The 17326-nt window shown below is 38.3% G+C and overlaps 1 protein-coding gene across 3 annotated transcripts in view; it reads left to right on the top strand.

Moving 5' to 3' along the window:
• CSDE1 (cold shock domain containing E1) overlaps window positions 1-17326 on the top strand; it is a 42337-nt gene that overhangs the window by 18163 nt on the left and 6848 nt on the right. For 2 of the 3 annotated variants that reach the window (XM_062192024.1, XM_062192022.1), the window contains 13 exons: window positions 476-585; window positions 968-1060; window positions 1684-1781; window positions 4165-4246; window positions 4532-4660; window positions 4792-4917; window positions 5575-5787; window positions 7778-7918; window positions 8004-8168; window positions 11800-11907; window positions 12489-12664; window positions 13936-14048; window positions 14807-14926. In XM_062192024.1, the coding sequence (XP_062048008.1) occupies window positions 476-585; window positions 968-1060; window positions 1684-1781; window positions 4165-4246; window positions 4532-4660; window positions 4792-4917; window positions 5575-5787; window positions 7778-7918; window positions 8004-8168; window positions 11800-11907; window positions 12489-12664; window positions 13936-14048; window positions 14807-14926 (1674 nt within the window). The remainder of the gene's footprint in view (window positions 1-475; window positions 586-967; window positions 1061-1683; window positions 1782-4164; window positions 4247-4531; window positions 4661-4791; window positions 4918-5574; window positions 5788-7777; window positions 7919-8003; window positions 8169-11799; window positions 11908-12488; window positions 12665-13935; window positions 14049-14806; window positions 14927-17326) is intronic. The other variant, XM_062192023.1, reaches the window with a different exon arrangement.

The raw sequence follows: 17326 nt of genomic DNA, 5'->3' as shown, positions 1-17326 counted from the left end.
CAGAAGTGGAGCAGCCAGGACACAGACCAGCACCCATATAGGATGCTGCCGTCACAGACAGCTTCTTTACCTGCTGCGCCACAACACTGGCCACAGGGTGACTTTTTAACTTGCTGAATGTTATATTGCTTCATTTGTAGTATGTATAAATGCTGTGAAAGCTAAGATTTAAGATGTGGCTATCTTGTTTTAAGGCACTGGTTCCGAAACTTTAATATGTATCAGATTTAATTGGAAGGTTTGTTGAAACACAGATTGCTATACTTAATCCCAAGTTTGTTTTTGCATAGGTCTGGAGTAAGGCCCAATAATTTGCATTCTACTAAGCTCCTAGGTGATGCTGATGTTACTGGTCCCAGAGGTCTTTGAGACCATTGATATAAAGCAGTTCAAATGCTATGTTAAGTAGAGCTTGGAAATGAAATACCATTTTGCAAAAATTAGTGCAATAAGCATAGCATATTCTTTATTTTAGATGATGTTGAGTTTGAAGTATCATCTGACCGGCGGACTGGGAAACCCATTGCTGTTAAACTGGTGAAGATAAAATCAGAAATCCTCCCTGAAGAACGAATGAATGGACAAGTTAGTGATTTTGATGCTTTGTGTTTTCTTAGGGCCCTACATTTGCATATCTTTCACATTAGAAAAGGAAGATTCTCCCCATCTCCTTAGTTTGCACGCAAGAGAGCTATAGTGTAAAGATTATTATTTTAAAATTATATCAAGCACTGGCATTTCTTGACTAATAAAAATATGGTCAAGATTCAATTTGGGTTTTTACATAAAACCCTTACAGTCAATTTATGTACTGTAAGTTTGAGACTTGGCAGCATGACATCCTCTTGTGGATCATATCAAAATGCATCCCTGTGTATAGTATAGAGGATATTAAAATTCAGTTTATATTGCACAGTGCTGCTCCTGAAATGATTAGCAATGGAAATTTTTTTTTTTTGACTGGTAGGTTGTGTGCGCTGTTCCTCACAACTTAGAGAGTAAATCTCCAGCTGCCCCGGGTCAGAGTCCAACAGGGAGTGTATGCTACGAACGTAATGGGGTAAACTTGTGTATTTTTCTTAAACCTTTGCCTGATCCACTATGTGATCTATAAGCGTACTTTAAAATTCACAATAGAAAACTTAAGCTGCATTTGCTAAAATCAATTTTAAATTTGGTTTCTAAGAGACTTCAAGTGCAGCATAATCAAAAAATCTAAAACGAAAAATTCCATAGGACTTTTCAATTGTCTTAGCTTGCCCAAGTGTGACCTTAGTTAGAATATTAAGGTAAAATGCTCTTTTTAATCACTTTTTTGGGGGTTGTTGGAGGGGATCTTTTTTTCTGGTTCCTGTTAAGTACTAACTCGAGCTTTATTTTTGTTTGGAATGCCTTATATAAAAATTGGGGTTTTTTTTTTAACTGTAACTACAGTCTCTGGGCAAATGCTTCCACGTGTGTAAGCTTTTTGAAGTTGATTGCTGCTCAGCTGTGGACTCGCAGAAGTCATTAGCACCATGGAGGGAAAGTGTGTGTTTATATAAATAACTTAATTGTCATAAAGCATTTAACTTTAAGACATTTGGCTTAAAATGCCAGTATAAGAAGTATTTAAGGAAAATCACAGTATACAATGAATACTACACCCTGCCAAGATAGTAATAATAACTTATTAATTCACAGGAAGTGTTTTATCTGACTTACACCCCTGAAGATGTTGAAGGGAATGTTCAGCTGGAAACCGGAGATAAAATTAACTTTGTAATTGATAATAATAAACAGTAAGTTCTTTTAAAAATTCTCCTAGGGGATTCTTTTTGGGATTCTTGCATTCAGTTTTTTTCCATGTCCTCTTGATCTTTTTGTTTGCTTAACTGAGTATTTGAGGGTCAGTGAGTATTCTCTGACAGACCCTATGCAGGATATCAGAAATAGAACGAGAACTGAAAGATGGTTAGACTTGTTAAGGAGCTGTTCTAGAGATTAGTGAATAAGTGGCAGTGATTGAGGTTAGGTTTTGAGGGAAGGATATGAAGTTACTAGCAAGGTGAAAAAAAAAGAGCGTTCTGTAGATACTCCAAGAGGGGTATATGGCATGTTTGGGGAAATGGCCAAAAGTCTGAGTTGATTTAATTGGGTTGTAGGGATATGAAGTTGGGATTTTTGAAGGCTTTAAGACATGGAATCTTTGGAATTGTGGAGATAGTAAACTTTGGAGAATAGGAGTGCTCTGGGCCAGGGGTGAGTAATTAGAGTCAACATGAAAGTTGGGGCCCTACGAAAGATAAAACACAAGTGGGATAGTAGAGAAGTCAAGTCACTAGGAAGATAAAGTATCAAACTTAATAGTAGATTAGATACAGAGGTTATTGGAATTATGGGCAGTCCCAGATACTGTTCTTTTCATCTGCTGGGCTGATGTTGGCACTGTTAAGTGGGCTAAGGCGATACAGAAGGAAGTATTCAGGGTGGGAGAACCATTATATTTATTTTGGCAATCTGAGTTTGAAGTAACTGATATATCTAGATATACCAAGTATGCATTTATATACATAGCTCTGAGATTTAGAAGGCTAGTAATGGCCAGGAAATCTACTTGTAGAGCTGGTGAGCATAAATAGTCAAGGAAAGTAGATAAATTTTTATTTGCGGGTTGGGAGAGAGAAAAGATCCAAGTAGAGAAGGAAGTTAAAAACAAGTTGGAGAAAGTGCCAGCAGTGTACTTTTAAATGGCATATGGAAAGAAAAGTTGTACAATATGGACAGAATTATTTACCTTGGTCTTGTAAGGCTCAAAAGAATGAGTTGTGGGTATGGATATTATTAGTACCAATCTGAAGGCCTCAATTTAAAAGTAGGAAACCAGAGGATAGGACATGATTTCTGATGGAGCCACTGATACTCCCTAAGAGGGAGAGACAGAGAGGAAGGTCTTCCCTCCATTGGTTCACTCCCCAAATGGTCACAACAGCTAGAGCTGCGCTGATCCGAAGCCAGGAGACAGGTGTTTTGTCCCGGTCTCCCATGCGGGTGCAGGGGCCCAAGCACTTGGGCCATCCTCCGCTACTTTCCCAGGCCATAGCAGAGAGCTGGATTGGAAGAGAGGCAGCTGGAACTGGAACCGATGCCCACATGGGATGCTGGCAACTCAGGTGGAGGATTAACCTACTGCTCTATGGCGCCAGCCCACTGATACTTTAACATTTTATTTAGTTCTTGTATGTGCTAAGCCCTTTGACTTAGTGTTTTATATATATAATTAATCCTCACCGTAGCCTTACTTGGTGTCTTATCTGTAAAATGAAACAAATTCTCAAAAATTTAGTTACCTAAATGCGTACAGCTTACAAATTAGCAGACATTTGTATCCCTGATTGACTCAAAAGCCTTATTGCTGCAGTAATTTGCAGAAGCAAATAGGGGTCTGCTGTCTTTGTTATCCTGTTAGATTTTTGAAATAAAAAGTAGTTGGGCCATGATTTGTTTATAAAGAATTAAGAGAGGTAAATTTCTTGGTCTTCAGCTCTTAAAACAGCTGCATCAACAATAGTGTTATGTTATGGAGACTGTGTTATCTCTAAAAGTTGAATTTATATTGCACAAAGATGGGGGCAGTATAAGCAACAGGTGATGTCTCTGGTTTCAATTCTTCAATGAAAGTGAATGTCAGGGTTTTTAAAAGCATGAAAAGTTCTCAAAATCACTGCATTTACTCAGCTTTCTTTGTGTCACCAGTGCCTTAGTTTGCATCACATAACATTCAAATGTTTGTTTAGTGGATAAATGTTTCTAAAACTTTATTGTCTACCTTTGGTAGCATTCACTTCATAACTAATTCTGTTCTTTAGTTGGACTCGAAAAAGAGTTGAACATTATATACCCTATAAAGTTTGTTTTTAAAAAAACCATCTTTCAGCAGTCCAAGGAAAAAATGACCCGAGTGTGTGTGTGTACGTACGAGCTTGTGCACACCAAGTTTAGAAAGCTGGGCGTTTTCAGCAAAAGTCCTTCATATGTCCTTCTCTAATTAGAAGTCTTAAATCTTAACATTTGTTCTTAAAGATGATACTGAATTTTTGATACCATAGAAAATTACTTTAAACTGATGTCTAACCAGACTAATGCATTTTTAGCCAATCTCATTCCCTTGTTATTCCTTTCTAGTACTGGTGCTGTAAGTGCTCGTAACATTATGCTGTTGAAAAAGAAGCAAGCCCGCTGTCAGGGAGTAGTTTGTGCCATGAAGGTAAGCATTCAATTTGAGGATCTTGAGTTTTTCTTTGACTGCTCTCCTCTAAGTTTTGTACTTCAAACCCAAACCTTTTCCTTTTCATCTTTCTTCCCCTTCAGAAATAATTTCACTTTTAACTTGATTCATCTCTGAAAGTTCCTTGTGATAACATGGGCTGTTTAATTGATAATGTTACCAAGTTGTTTCAACTGCATCATTTTCTTAAAAGCTTGTTGGTTTTTAAGTCATAATCATAAGTTTGTACTCTGGTAATATCTTGGATTTTTTGTTTTGCTTTAGGAGGCGTTTGGCTTTATTGAAAGAGGTGATATTGTAAAAGAAATATTCTTTCACTATAGTGAATTTAAAGGTGACATAGAAGCCTTACAGCCTGGAGACGATGTGGAATTCACAATCAAGGATAGAAATGTAAGATAGTTAACTTGATCTTTGGCCTTTTAAGATTAATAATGGGAAGAAAAAGATTAATAATGGAATACATGTTTAGAAATTGCTTATAATTACCTTATTCCCTTTTCCTCCACCCTCATCTGATTTAGGGTAAAGAAGTTGCAACAGATGTCAGACTATTGCCTCAAGGAACAGTCATTTTTGAAGATATCAGCATTGAACATTTTGAAGGAACTGTAACCAAAGTTATCCCAAAAGTACCCAGTAAAAACCAGGTAAATAATCTTTTCCAGGAGAGTTGTCTTTCACCTCATTAGCAATATAATAATATGCTCTAGTATACTGAAATTTTATTCCATGTGATGAATGTTGTCATGTAATAATGAACCATTAAATATCTCTTTGTGTAATTCAACTAATTGAGAAGTTTTGATGTATCCGTAAATATGTTTTTTGGCTGGGTGATAAACCAAAAAGGCCTGAAGAAGAAATACTGGTTAAATTGGGAGGAAAGCTATCGGATTAGGCTCTATTGGGGTGTGCATTGTTTATTTCTTTCTGATTCCCCACGCCCCACCCCTCAGCAATTTGTTTTCTTGGGGGGGGGGGGTAAGGATGATGTTATTGCTGAGGAAATGTGGAAATAAAAATTTAAAAAGTGAGGAAATAAAAAAGACTGAAATGTTCTTACCTAACTCTCTTCATACTAGAGTTAAGGTCTTAACTGTAGGGCTGAGATTTTGTGCTTGTATCATGTGACCGTACAACGTGAAATTCACTTTCAAATTGGACTTATATTGTCAACACCTTTTTTTCCCTTCAGGGAACTATCTATCATAAATAACATGGGTTTGCTGTGTGTTCTTCTTGTTTGACTTAGAACTAGGAAGGATGAGAAATCTTCAGCTAAAATCGTTTTTCCTTCTCATCAGAATGACCCATTGCCAGGACGCATCAAAGTTGACTTTGTGATTCCTAAAGAACTTCCCTTTGGAGACAAAGATACAAAATCCAAGGTGACCTTGCTAGAAGGCGACCATGTTAGGTTTAATATTTCAACAGATCGACGTGACAAATTAGAACGAGCAACCAACATAGAAGTTCTGTCAAATACATTTCAGTTCACTAATGAATCCAGAGAAATGGTAAGTATTGTATGTTACCGGATCTGTGTCTAATACAGATTGTGTATGCACGTGTAGTATTACAGTTGAGTTGGTACTACATTAACAATTCTTGAGTGAATGACCGTATTAGGCAGTTACTTTGTTAAGGTAGTATTCACAGACATATGAATCAGTCTGGGTTTGGTGTCTGTCTCAGTTATATTGGAAATACCTGTGAAGACGTTTTAGAATGGAAATCTGACAGTATGATCACTAAAATATTTTGAAAGTTAGTGATTGACCCTTAATATGAAGAATGAGAGGATTCAAGTCTATCATTATAGAAAATAGGTTTTCCCAAACTGTTTCCTAAGATGTTTAATAGATACACTAAATTAAGCAATAGATTAGATTTGTTTTCTTTTGTGGCAGAACTTTGCAAATTCTTTTTAATGGATATGTTTACTAACATTGTTTTCCTAACCATGTTTTACAAACTCAGGTTTTGTGAATTAACTTTTTATTGGGGCCAGTGCTGTGGTGTAGCAGGTAAAGCCGCTGCCTGCATGCCGACATCCCATATTGGGCACTGGTTTGAGTCTTGGCTGTTCCACTTCTGATCCAGCTCTCTGCTATGGCTTGGGAAAGCAGTAGAAGATGGCCCAAGTCCTTGGGCCCCTGCGCCTATGTGGGAGCCCCAGAAGAAGCTCTTGGCTCCTGCCTACAGATCAGCACAGCTCCAGCCGTTGTCGCCATTTGAGGAGTGAATCAGTGGATGGAAGACCTACCTACCTACCTCTCTCTCTGCCTCTCTGCCTCTCCGCCTCTCCTTCTCTCTCTGTGTAACTCTGATTTTCAAATAAATAAATATTAAATATATGTAAAAATTTATTTATTTGAAAAGCAGAATTACTGAGATATTCCATCTGCTTGTTCACTCCTCACATAGCCTATAGGCTGGGGCTAGATTCAAGTCAGGAGCCTGAAACTCTCTCTTGGTCTCCTACTTGGGTACAGGAGCTAAGGACTTGGGCCATCTTCTGCTTTCTCTGGCTCATTTGCAGGGAGCTGGATTGGAAGTGGAGCAGGTTCGACTTAAATGAGCGCTCATATGGGATGCCAGTGTTGCAGACAGTGGCTTATCCCACTGTGCCGCAGCGCCAGTCCTATCCAGGCATAATTTACATTTAGTTCTGTTTCTGTGTCTCAGTAGACTGGATACACTCAATTAAATTTTACAATCCTTTTTTTAACCTTTGCCTTTGGAGAAATAATCTTATTGGATGCTTGACAGTATACTTTGAACTTAGTTTGGAAGTCTGAGTGATTTGTTTTGTTTAAGTTGCTCATGCAGGATCTGTTTTACTTTACCTAGCCTGGTTATCATCAAGACTTAACAAGAATTAAATGTCAAAATATTGTTTAGATCATATTTAAAACAAGTTACAGAATAGTCACTGATGTACTATCTGATTCCTTGCAGGTTGATAATTCCTTTCTATTGTTTTCAATAAACATTGGGGTGCATAAAATGTTCCAGGTGCTTGATAACAATTCTCTCACAGAACTGATAATAAAATGAGAGGAGAAAAAGCATATAAAAAATAATTTTACCATATTTTATTCTTCAAACATAAATCTTGGGTCCTTCTGGCACCTAAACTTGAATAAAATTTTTGAGGTAGAAACCAGAGAGATTCCTCATTGATGTTTTTGAAATTTTGTCCTAACAAATTAGTGAAATTTTTAAAAGTATATTAATAGTTACCTTTATGAGATATTGTGGGCATGTTTCATGTTCAAATATTTGCCAAAGAATAGCATTTGGGCAGTCTCAGAAAATTGCTGAAATTAAATTGCCTTATTGAAAACAGTTAAGGTTATATTTCAGTGAAAATAAAATGTGGGTATAGTATTCAGGTCTTAAATAGAAAATTCCTGATCTGTTTAACTTGGTAGTTCTTCCAGAGTTAAATGACACCTTAGTTGATAAGCTTCATAGCCAGTAAAAATGTTATTTGGATTTCAGGGTGTGATTGCTGCCATGAGAGATGGTTTTGGTTTCATCAAGTGCGTGGATCGTGATGCTCGTATGTTCTTCCACTTCAGTGAAATTCTGGATGGGAACCAACTCCATATTGCAGATGAAGTGGAGTTTACTGTGGTTCCTGTGAGTAGTTTTTGAGAAAAATATGAGGATAGTTTTCAGATATTTCATTTTTTAGATCATCATTAATTTATTTTATCATTTGTAGGATATGCTCTCTGCCCAAAGAAATCATGCTATTAGGATTAAAAAGCTTCCCAAGGGCACGGTTTCATTCCATTCTCATTCAGATCATCGTTTTCTGGGCACCGTAGAAAAAGAAGCCACTTTTTCCAATTCTAAAACCACTAGCCCAAATAAAGGCAAAGAGAAGGTAAGTTTCATATGATCAAAATAAGTTATTAGCTTTCTATTCCTTTTTAAATTACATATACAAAATAATGAAAGTCGTGTAATAGTATTGTCTCTCTAAGGATTTCCTATTAATGGTGAACTAATTGAAGCAAGTTTCTTAACCTCGTCATTTTTGACATTTTGAGATGGATAATTTTTTGCTGGTGGTGGATAGGGTGGTTGGGTTGTTTAGCAGCATCCCAGACCTCTATCCAATAGAGGTCAATTTCACAGTCAGAGATGTCTTCAGACATGGTTAAATGTCCCGTGAGACGCACAATTACCTCTTGAATACCAGTTATCTACAGTATTCTCTTCCCGAACAGTTTAAGACTTAGAAAGTTGGGAAGGCTCACTTCTCACCCATTTTTAAGCTCCATTTACTGAAAAATCCACTGAAGATGGTTTCTGGTCTTAATAACATATTAAAAAGGTTGTGTAGAAATAAGTAAATTATACATAATGCAAAATGTTACTATTAAAGACCTTGAGAGTACTGTGCCAAAAATTCTAACTAAAAGGATGTGGGAAAGTACTGAAATTTAATGGGTGGTGGTAGGAATGAGCTTTCATCATTAAATAGAGGTACAGGTGAAAGAACTCAGGCTTTCTTTAGAAAGTAGTGAGTAATTTAGCAGGAAGATCATGGTTTGTTTTTTTTTGGGGGGGGGGGTGTTTGGTGAGGGGAGGATAGGAGAAATATGGAAGAACAGCCAAGGGGCTGTTGTGGTACAGTGGTACAGCTTCTATTAGCATCCTATTTCGGAGTGCTAGTTGGAGGCCAGGGTACTCTGCTTCAATCCAGCTTCCTGCTAGTGTACATGGGAAGGCGCCAGATGATGGCCCAAATACTTGGGCCCTGCCACACAAGTGGGAGACCTGACGAGCTCTTGGTTCCTGGCTTAGGCCTTGCCTAGTTGTGACTGTTGCACCCATTTGGGAAGTGAATCAGCAAGTGGAAGATATTTTTCCTTCCTTCTCCCTCTGTCACTCTTTCAAATAAATAAATATATGTGTGTGTGTGTGTGTATATATATATATATTTTTTTTGTCTAGATGGTAGAGAAAAGACACACAAAATTTCCTTAGTAGTTAAGATACTCCTTAAATAGGGACAGAGATAATGGATATATCCAAGAGAAGATACATGAAAAGATTAGAAAGTCAAATAACTTAAAAATAACTACTTAGGAGTTAGAGACAGCATTCTGCACTTACTTGATAGTTTGGAAAATTACTTTACCTCTGAACTTCAGTTTTCTTTTAGTTTGTTTGTTTTTAAGATTTAAGATTTATTTATTTGAAAGTCAGAGTTACATGGGGAGAGGGGGGATGTCTTCATCCGTTGGTTCACTCCCCAAATGGCTGCAATGGCCGAAGCTGGGTCAGTCCAAAGCCAGGAACTTCTTTTGGGTCTCCCACATGGGTGCAAAGACCCAAGAACTTGGGCCATCTTCTGCTTTCCCAGGCACATTAGCAGGGAGCAGGATCAGAGTGGAATAGCTGGGACTCGAACCGGGGCCCATATGGGATGCCGGCACTGCAGGCGGCAACATTACCCACTACACCACAGCAGAAGCCCCAGTTTTGTTTAGTCTTTAACTAAGGCAGTAGAGGGAGAGACATCTTCAGTTGTTCACTCCGAAAATGGCCACAACTGCAAAGGCTGGGCCAGGCCAAAGCCAGGAGTTCTATCCAAGTCTCCACGTGGGTGGCAGGGGCCCAAGTATTTGTGCCATCTTCTGCTTTCCCAGGACATTAGCAGGGAGCCAGATGATCAGAAAGTGGAGCAGCTGGGACAGGAACCAGTGCCCATTTGGGATGCTGGTGTTGAAGGAGGTGGCTTAACCTGCTATGCCACGATACCGCTCCTTAGATTCAATTTGTGTGTAAAAAGCACTCCTAGGGACTGGCACCATGGCGCAGTAGGTTGATCCTCCACCTGTGGTGCTGGCATCCTATATGGGCGCCAGTTCTAGTCCCTGCTGCTCCACCTCCAATCTAGCTCTCTGATACGGTCTGGGAAAGCAGTAGATGGCCCAAGTCCTCAGGCCCGTGCACCCATGTGGGAGACTGGGATGAAGCTCCTGGCTTTGGATTGGCACAGCTCCAGCCATTGCAGGCATTTGGGGAGTGAACCAACGAAAGGAAGACCTTTCTCTCTGTCTCTCCCTCTCACTGTCTGTAACTCTACCTCTCAAATAAAAAAAAAAAAAAAAAAGCACTCGTAGGAATTGCACACATGGCAGATGATGCAATAAGTGACAACAACAAAAATAAAGTTGAACATGGCTTATTTTCTGTTGGCTTTTAACTCTTCAGATGCCCTACTCCTCACTTGTTTGGCAAAACTGGCTTGATTAAGAAAATCTTACTGCCCTTTAATTGTTTTTCTTACATCAACACTGTATATACATCCTTCTGTCACTATTCTATTAACTTGTTTACGAATCTGCTTTAATACCCTGGGCTCCTTGGGGACAGGGATTATCTATTTCATCTGTATAGTATCCTCAGATGCTGACTAGATATTTCAGTTGGTGGCTAGACAGGATTGACAGCAAACAATGCTTGCTGAGATTTTGGGTTTGGTTTACTTGCAGGCACATTGATGCCATTGGAGTTAGACCTGCATTTACTGATTTCGTAGTTCTTCCCTTAACTAAGCTCAAATCTTCTGGATCATCTTGTCACCTAAATTGTCACTAGCTTTGTCATCTTGGTCAAGTTTATTTAACTTGTTAAGACTTTCCCAGTTTGTATTATGTGAGGAATAAGATATGTGGAAGCTTTTTGTCATAATATTAAATTTCATATTACATAATGCCTGCTATATTTTAAATGTCCAGTGAATATTCCCATAGTAGTTCTAGGTAGAATACAAATGGTAGAAGAATACAAATGAGTTGGCTTTGAATATGTAATATTTGGTTTCATCACCATAGAAATGATGAAATCAAAAAACAGCATCATTTATGTAGCTGCTGTGCATTCTTTTCTGTGTGACGTAGTTGACATTTTTGAAACTTTACAGAGCTATTTGTTCTTATGTAGGATAATTTAGGTGTTATAGAAATATTAGTATATCCTGACTTAAACAGCTAAATCTTTTACCAAATTCAATTCTCATGCAATGGTAAATACATAGATTGTCTACAAAACACTGAAATACTGTGAATTATAAAAAAGGGATACTTTAGCTTCTGTATGGGTTACTAAAGATGATGGGATACTAAAGGTTGGCCTATAGTGTGTCCACTTGGTTGGAAATAACACATGCAGTTTGATTTTTGTTCACTTGTATGGAGTACAGAATAAATGTTTATAAATTTTCAGTTTACTGTTCCCTCTGCAATAGCCAAAAAAAAAAAAAAAAAAAAAATTAAATCTGAAAGACCCTGTTGCAGCAGATTGAGCCAGTATTGGGTTAAGGCAAAATTACGTCTTATTCACATGAATAATCTTTGATTGTTAGAGAACCCTAGGAGAAGCTACTTGTAAAGCTCTGCTAGTTCTTTGGCTCTGGTGTCTGTAAGAATTATAGTTGTTTATGCTGCTCTGTTTTTGTGCTTAAGATTTTTGATGGTGATCCATTAAATATCTTTCCATAGGAGGCTGAGGATGGCATTATTGCTTATGATGATTGTGGGGTGAAACTGACTATCGCTTTTCAAGCCAAGGATGTGGAAGGATCTACTTCTCCTCAAATAGGAGATAAGGCAAGATAATTCTTCTTTTGTGAGCGAAAATTAAAAATTACCTTGATAGTATTCCTGCCTGATGACTTCTTTAAATTTTATTTAAGTTTTGCTAGTGTTTTCTTTGCCTAGGAGATTAAATATGATATTCTTCCAATTAAAAGTAGCTATTAAGATCTTAGCAAGCTCCTAGTTAAAGCTTTTTGAGGAATCAGTGTTTAAACATTAGATAGGAAATGATTAAATCCATTGGCTTTGATGAAAGTGGTCGTTGTAAGAAAGTTGTTATGAAACATCATAAAGATAAAATCACAACCGATTTTTTTACATTGCTATTACTGTTTTTCTCCTTAATATGTGGTTTTTGGCTCTTCTAGAGTAATTGAGATGCTAAGGAATATGTAATAGACAAAACTTGGACCTTTGTGGAAAGTGGAATGAGATAAAGTATATGTCTCTCTGATGTTGAAAACCTATTTCAAATATCCTTGATAATTACTCTGATGGAAGACGTGGAATGGGTTTTATAGATATTGCTTTAATAGTGAAGAAGCTTGATGTGGAAGTGGTACAGTATTGATGAACATCCTTATTTTTCACAGGTTGAATTTAGTATTAGTGACAAACAGAGGCCTGGCCAGCAGATTGCAACTTGTGTGCGACTTTTAGGTCGTAATTCCAATTCCAAGAGACTCTTGGGTTATATTGCAACTCTGAAGGATAATTTTGGATTTATTGAAACAGCCAATCATGATAAGGAAATCTTTTTCCATTACAGGTAAGGAATGCCTTGTAAGAACTTGCAGCTTACTATCATTCATTCTTTTTGGATAGAATTAAAAATATTTAATATTTTTTTATTATACAAGGTTATTTATTTAGAGGCAGAGAGCACTTGCCTTTCCTTCCACTGGTTTATTCTTCATATGCCTTCTCATGGCTGGGACTAGGCCAGGCCTGGGCAGAGCCTGACACTCGGTCCAGATCTTCCATGTCAGGGAACCTAATTACTTGAGCTGTGACACTTGCCTCCTCTTGTCTGTCTGTATTAGTAGGAAATGGTGTCAAGATACGGGGGCAGGTATTGAACCTAGGCACTATCAATGTGGGAGTACAACCAAGGGGTCTTTAAAAAGTTGGTGAAAAATGCATATTATGCATAGACTTCCAAAGTTTTTTGCACCAAAATATAAGCTTATTTTAATTCAATTTTAAGATTTATGTATGCATGTATATATTTGGAAGGTGGAGTAACAGGGAGAGACAGAGACAGATCTTCATCTGCTGGTCACATCCCCAAATGGCCACAGCAAACAGATCTGAGCCAGGCTGAAGTCAGAAGCCAGGAATTCTATCCAGGTCTCCCTGGATGGAGTGGCAGGGAACCAAATAGTTGAGCCATCATTTGTTGCCTACACAGGCACATTGTCAGGAAGCTGAATCAAGTGGAGCAGCTAGGACTAGAACTGATGTTCCAGTATGAGATGCTGGTCTTAAGCAGTACCTTAATGTGCTGCGTCTGGATGTTGGGCCCCCTCTCAATTTTTTTGAGTTCAGGAATTCATATTGGTGAAATTATGGCAAGATAAAAACTAAAGGTAGTCATCTACGTCTTTATAGGGAACATGGGGCCAAAAGACACAGGTTTGTGCCTGCTTTGAACATTGGATAGGAGCCTTTCTGCTTCAGTGAAAGAATATTGTCTTTTTGTATAGGTTGGTTCCCCAGTTATACATTCATGGTGAGATACAACATAATGGTTAAGAGCATGGCTTCTTTACCACGTGGCTCACTTCTGAATCCAGGCTCTGCTACTTACTTCCTAGTAACTTTCATCAAATTAATTAATCTCTAATATTTGAAAGTAGGAATTATGGCATCTCTTCATTGTTATTTTTAGGATTAAATAAGTTAGTATATATAAAGTGCTTTAAGCCATATCCACATAAAGAAGCATGCCATGAATGCTGTAGAAGAAATGAAGGCTACTTAACTATCATTGGTGTTTTTGGTAGTAGCTTATTTAACTGTCATTTCCTTTCCCTTTAGTGAGTTCTCTGGTGATGTCGATAGCCTGGAACTGGGGGACATGGTCGAGTACAGCTTGTCCAAAGGCAAAGGCAACAAAATCAGTGCTGAAAAAGTGAACAAAACACACTCAGGTAGTGAATTGTGACTTGTACTTCTTCAGCCTCTGCTTTAAGTGGGAAATAAAGGATACGGTGGGAGAGGGAGATCCAGTTGTTCACAAGTGTGAACCCCAGATCAACAGCACCCCTGACAGCTTATTGAGACATTGTCTTGACTCCATCCCAGACCTACTAAAATTCTTGGAGTGGGCAATCTCCAGCTTTTAAAAGCCCTGCAGCTTAACTTTTGGCTTTCATTTACTCTCCATATAACCTTTTCTCTGAGAGCAGATGCATTTCAGTTCCATAAATATCTAGATGTGCATGTGTTTTAGCCACTGAGGATACAGTAGTGAAGAAAGAAGACAAATCTCTGCTTTCATTGAACTTGATTTTTTTGCTGGAAAATATGACAAGAGAAGAGATATAACATATTATTTGTATTATACTTAAAAAGATAGTAATACATCTATAAAATAAGGGAAATTTATTAGTATTGGAATTGTCATTTTAGAGATCAAACAAGATCTTAATAAAATGAGGACATTTGGTCATCTGGAAAAGTTGAGAAACCAAGATGTTTTAAATATGAATACCTGTTAATTGCTCAAATAAATTAGTAAAATCAGATATTTTAATGGTGACTGTTCTAGAAAGAGGAACCTATCTCATTTCAAGACTAGTAGGCAGTCAATCCACCCTCTATATTATGGTGATATTATTTGCTTAGTTCTTTTCCTTTGGGAAGGGTTTAAATAAAATTGAGAAGTGTACATGTTTTTGTTTCAAAGTGAATGGCATTACTGAGGAAGCTGATCCCACCATCTACTCTGGTAAAGTCATTCGCCCCCTGAGGAGTGTCGATCCAACACAGACAGAGTACCAAGGAATGATTGAGATCGTGGAGGAAGGTGAGTGCTTCCTCCTGTCAGACTGACATTTGACATACCTACGGACGAATGCTTTAAGCTTTTAAAATAGAATAATATTTGTTTTTCAGATTTCATAAAAAATTTGATTAGGAGAAATCATGTTTATTTTTATGTCCCTTGGCATTAAGGTCAGCCTGAATTTAAATTATAAGAGAAGTATTGCTATGTGAGCATATGACTGATTCTGAGTCATACTGAGATAGACCAATAACAAAATCTCTCACTAAAATATATATTTAATGTTGAATATTTGTGCAAGAGTTTACTATATCCCTTCTTTAATTGCTAGAGTTCCATGGGGTTCTTACTTCTCATCTCTACACCAAAGATTCCCTACAGTTTTTACTTTGTTGTTTTTCCTTCCTCCCCATCTTCAAGAATCTGAGTTCTGATGCCACCCTTCCAATCACCAGCTCCAGAAGGATCAGCTTAGGTCTGTGTGGATAAAAGAAGTTTGCAGTAGAAATGGAAACTATAGGTGATAAGAATAGCATAGTTACATAATGTTAAAATAGATGAGCGTTTACCATTTCAACCAAAGCAAATAAATCCTTTTACCATCCAGAAGTCAGAACAGAGTAGGAGAATAGCAGATCTATATTATTTAGCTTTTCATTACGACAGCTAAATACCTGTCTCATGGTTATGAAGGAATCAGTTTTGGGGGCTCACGGTCCTCTCTTGGTCCCTAATTGGTGGCCCTGTTGATCTAGCGTCTGGTGAGTTTGGTTAACAACAAAATACAAGTAGAGGAAAGATCACCTGAAAAACCCAGAAGCAAGAAAGAGAGCGCACCTAGGCACTTTTATAACTAAACCTCTCTGGAGAATTACGTTTTGGGGGCATGCCCCCAGGGGTCTCTGACTAGACCCACCTCCCAATCACCATACTTGGATTAAGCATCCACCCTCTTCTGAACTAACAATTTATGACTTTAGAGTTTAAATCGATCTGTGAGTTGGGGAGCCAAACTGTAGCAGGACTTTTGGGACAAGGACATGAACTTGATAACCTATTCTTTTACCACGTGTAGTTCATATCAAGTCAGTGTTAGTTATGCATGTTGAGACCACACCATGGGAAAAGGCCATGGGAGTATGGGATACCCACTTTAAATTGTGCGGTAGTATCAAACATGCTTTTTTTATGTTCTTTGCATCCCCAACTTCCAGTCCACTTGTTCTCCAACACTGGCTGTAGAATGTAGTCCAAACCAAAAATTTTGTGGAAAAGGAAGCTTTTCATGCATCTCCAAGCCTAGAGTTTTCTGGGCCTGGACAAATCTTATTTCCCCACTTGATGGTTTCTCCTTTTTGTTGTTTTGGGGTTTTTTTTTATTGTTGAAGATTTATTTTATTTATCTGAAAGGCATAGTATATTATAGGGAGAGACAGAAGGAAGACAGGTCTTTCATCTGTTGGTTCACTCTCCAGATGACCGCAACAGCTAGATCTGGGCCAGGCTATAGCCAGGAGCTTCTTCCAGGTCTCCCAAGTGGGTGCAGGGACCCAAGAACTTTGGTGTCTTCTGCTGCTTTCCCAGGCGCATTAGCAGGGAGCTGGATCTGAAGTACAGCAGCCAGGACTCAGAACCTGGACCCCTATGGGATGTTGTTGCTGCAGCGGCAGTTTAACCTGCTACAGTGCAGCATAAGCCCCTGATGGTTGCTAAAGTGTTGCTTTTACAACTCTTATTTAGGAACACAGTTGTAACCGATTGTAAGACTTTGGAGTAGGGCTGGCACCGGCACACCAGGTTCTAGTCCCGGTTGGGGCGCCAGATTCTATCCCGGTTGCCCCTCTTCCAGGCCAGCTCTCTGCTATGGCCCGGGAGTGCAGTGGAGGATGGCCCAAGTGCTTGGGCCCTGCACCCCATGGGAGACCAGGAGAGGCACCTAGCTCCTGGCTTCAGATCAGCGAGATGCGCCGGCCACGGCGGCCATTGGAGGGTGAACCAATGGCAAAGGAAGACCTTTCTCTCTGTCTCTTTCTCTCACTGTCCACTCTGCCTGTCAAAAAATAAATAAATAAAAATTTAAAAAAAAAAAGACTTTGGAGTAAGGCAGGCCAAGATCTGAATGCTTCCTAACTGTGTAACTATGGACAAATTACTTAAATCTTTCTTAACTCAGCTTGTTCATCTTTAAATTAGAGATATCTTCAGACTTAGAAGGTTCTACGAAGACTAATTGTGAATCATAATACATGCTTAGTTAATAAATGATAATTATACCACAACCAGCCTTCTCGTTTTTTTTGTTTGTTTTTTTTTTTAATATTAAAATAACAATGAGTATAATTGTTTTTTCAACTTGAAAGACAGAGGACAGGCAAATCTGCCATCTGCTGGATCGTTCTCCAAATGCCCTCAACTAGTGCT

The sequence above is a fragment of the Lepus europaeus genome, chromosome 5 (assembly GCF_033115175.1).
Source record: "Lepus europaeus isolate LE1 chromosome 5, mLepTim1.pri, whole genome shotgun sequence".
In the NCBI taxonomy this organism is placed as follows: Eukaryota; Metazoa; Chordata; class Mammalia; order Lagomorpha; family Leporidae; genus Lepus; species Lepus europaeus.
Note: the sequence above shows the minus strand (reverse complement) of the source record. Positions and strands in the feature narration are given on the sequence as shown.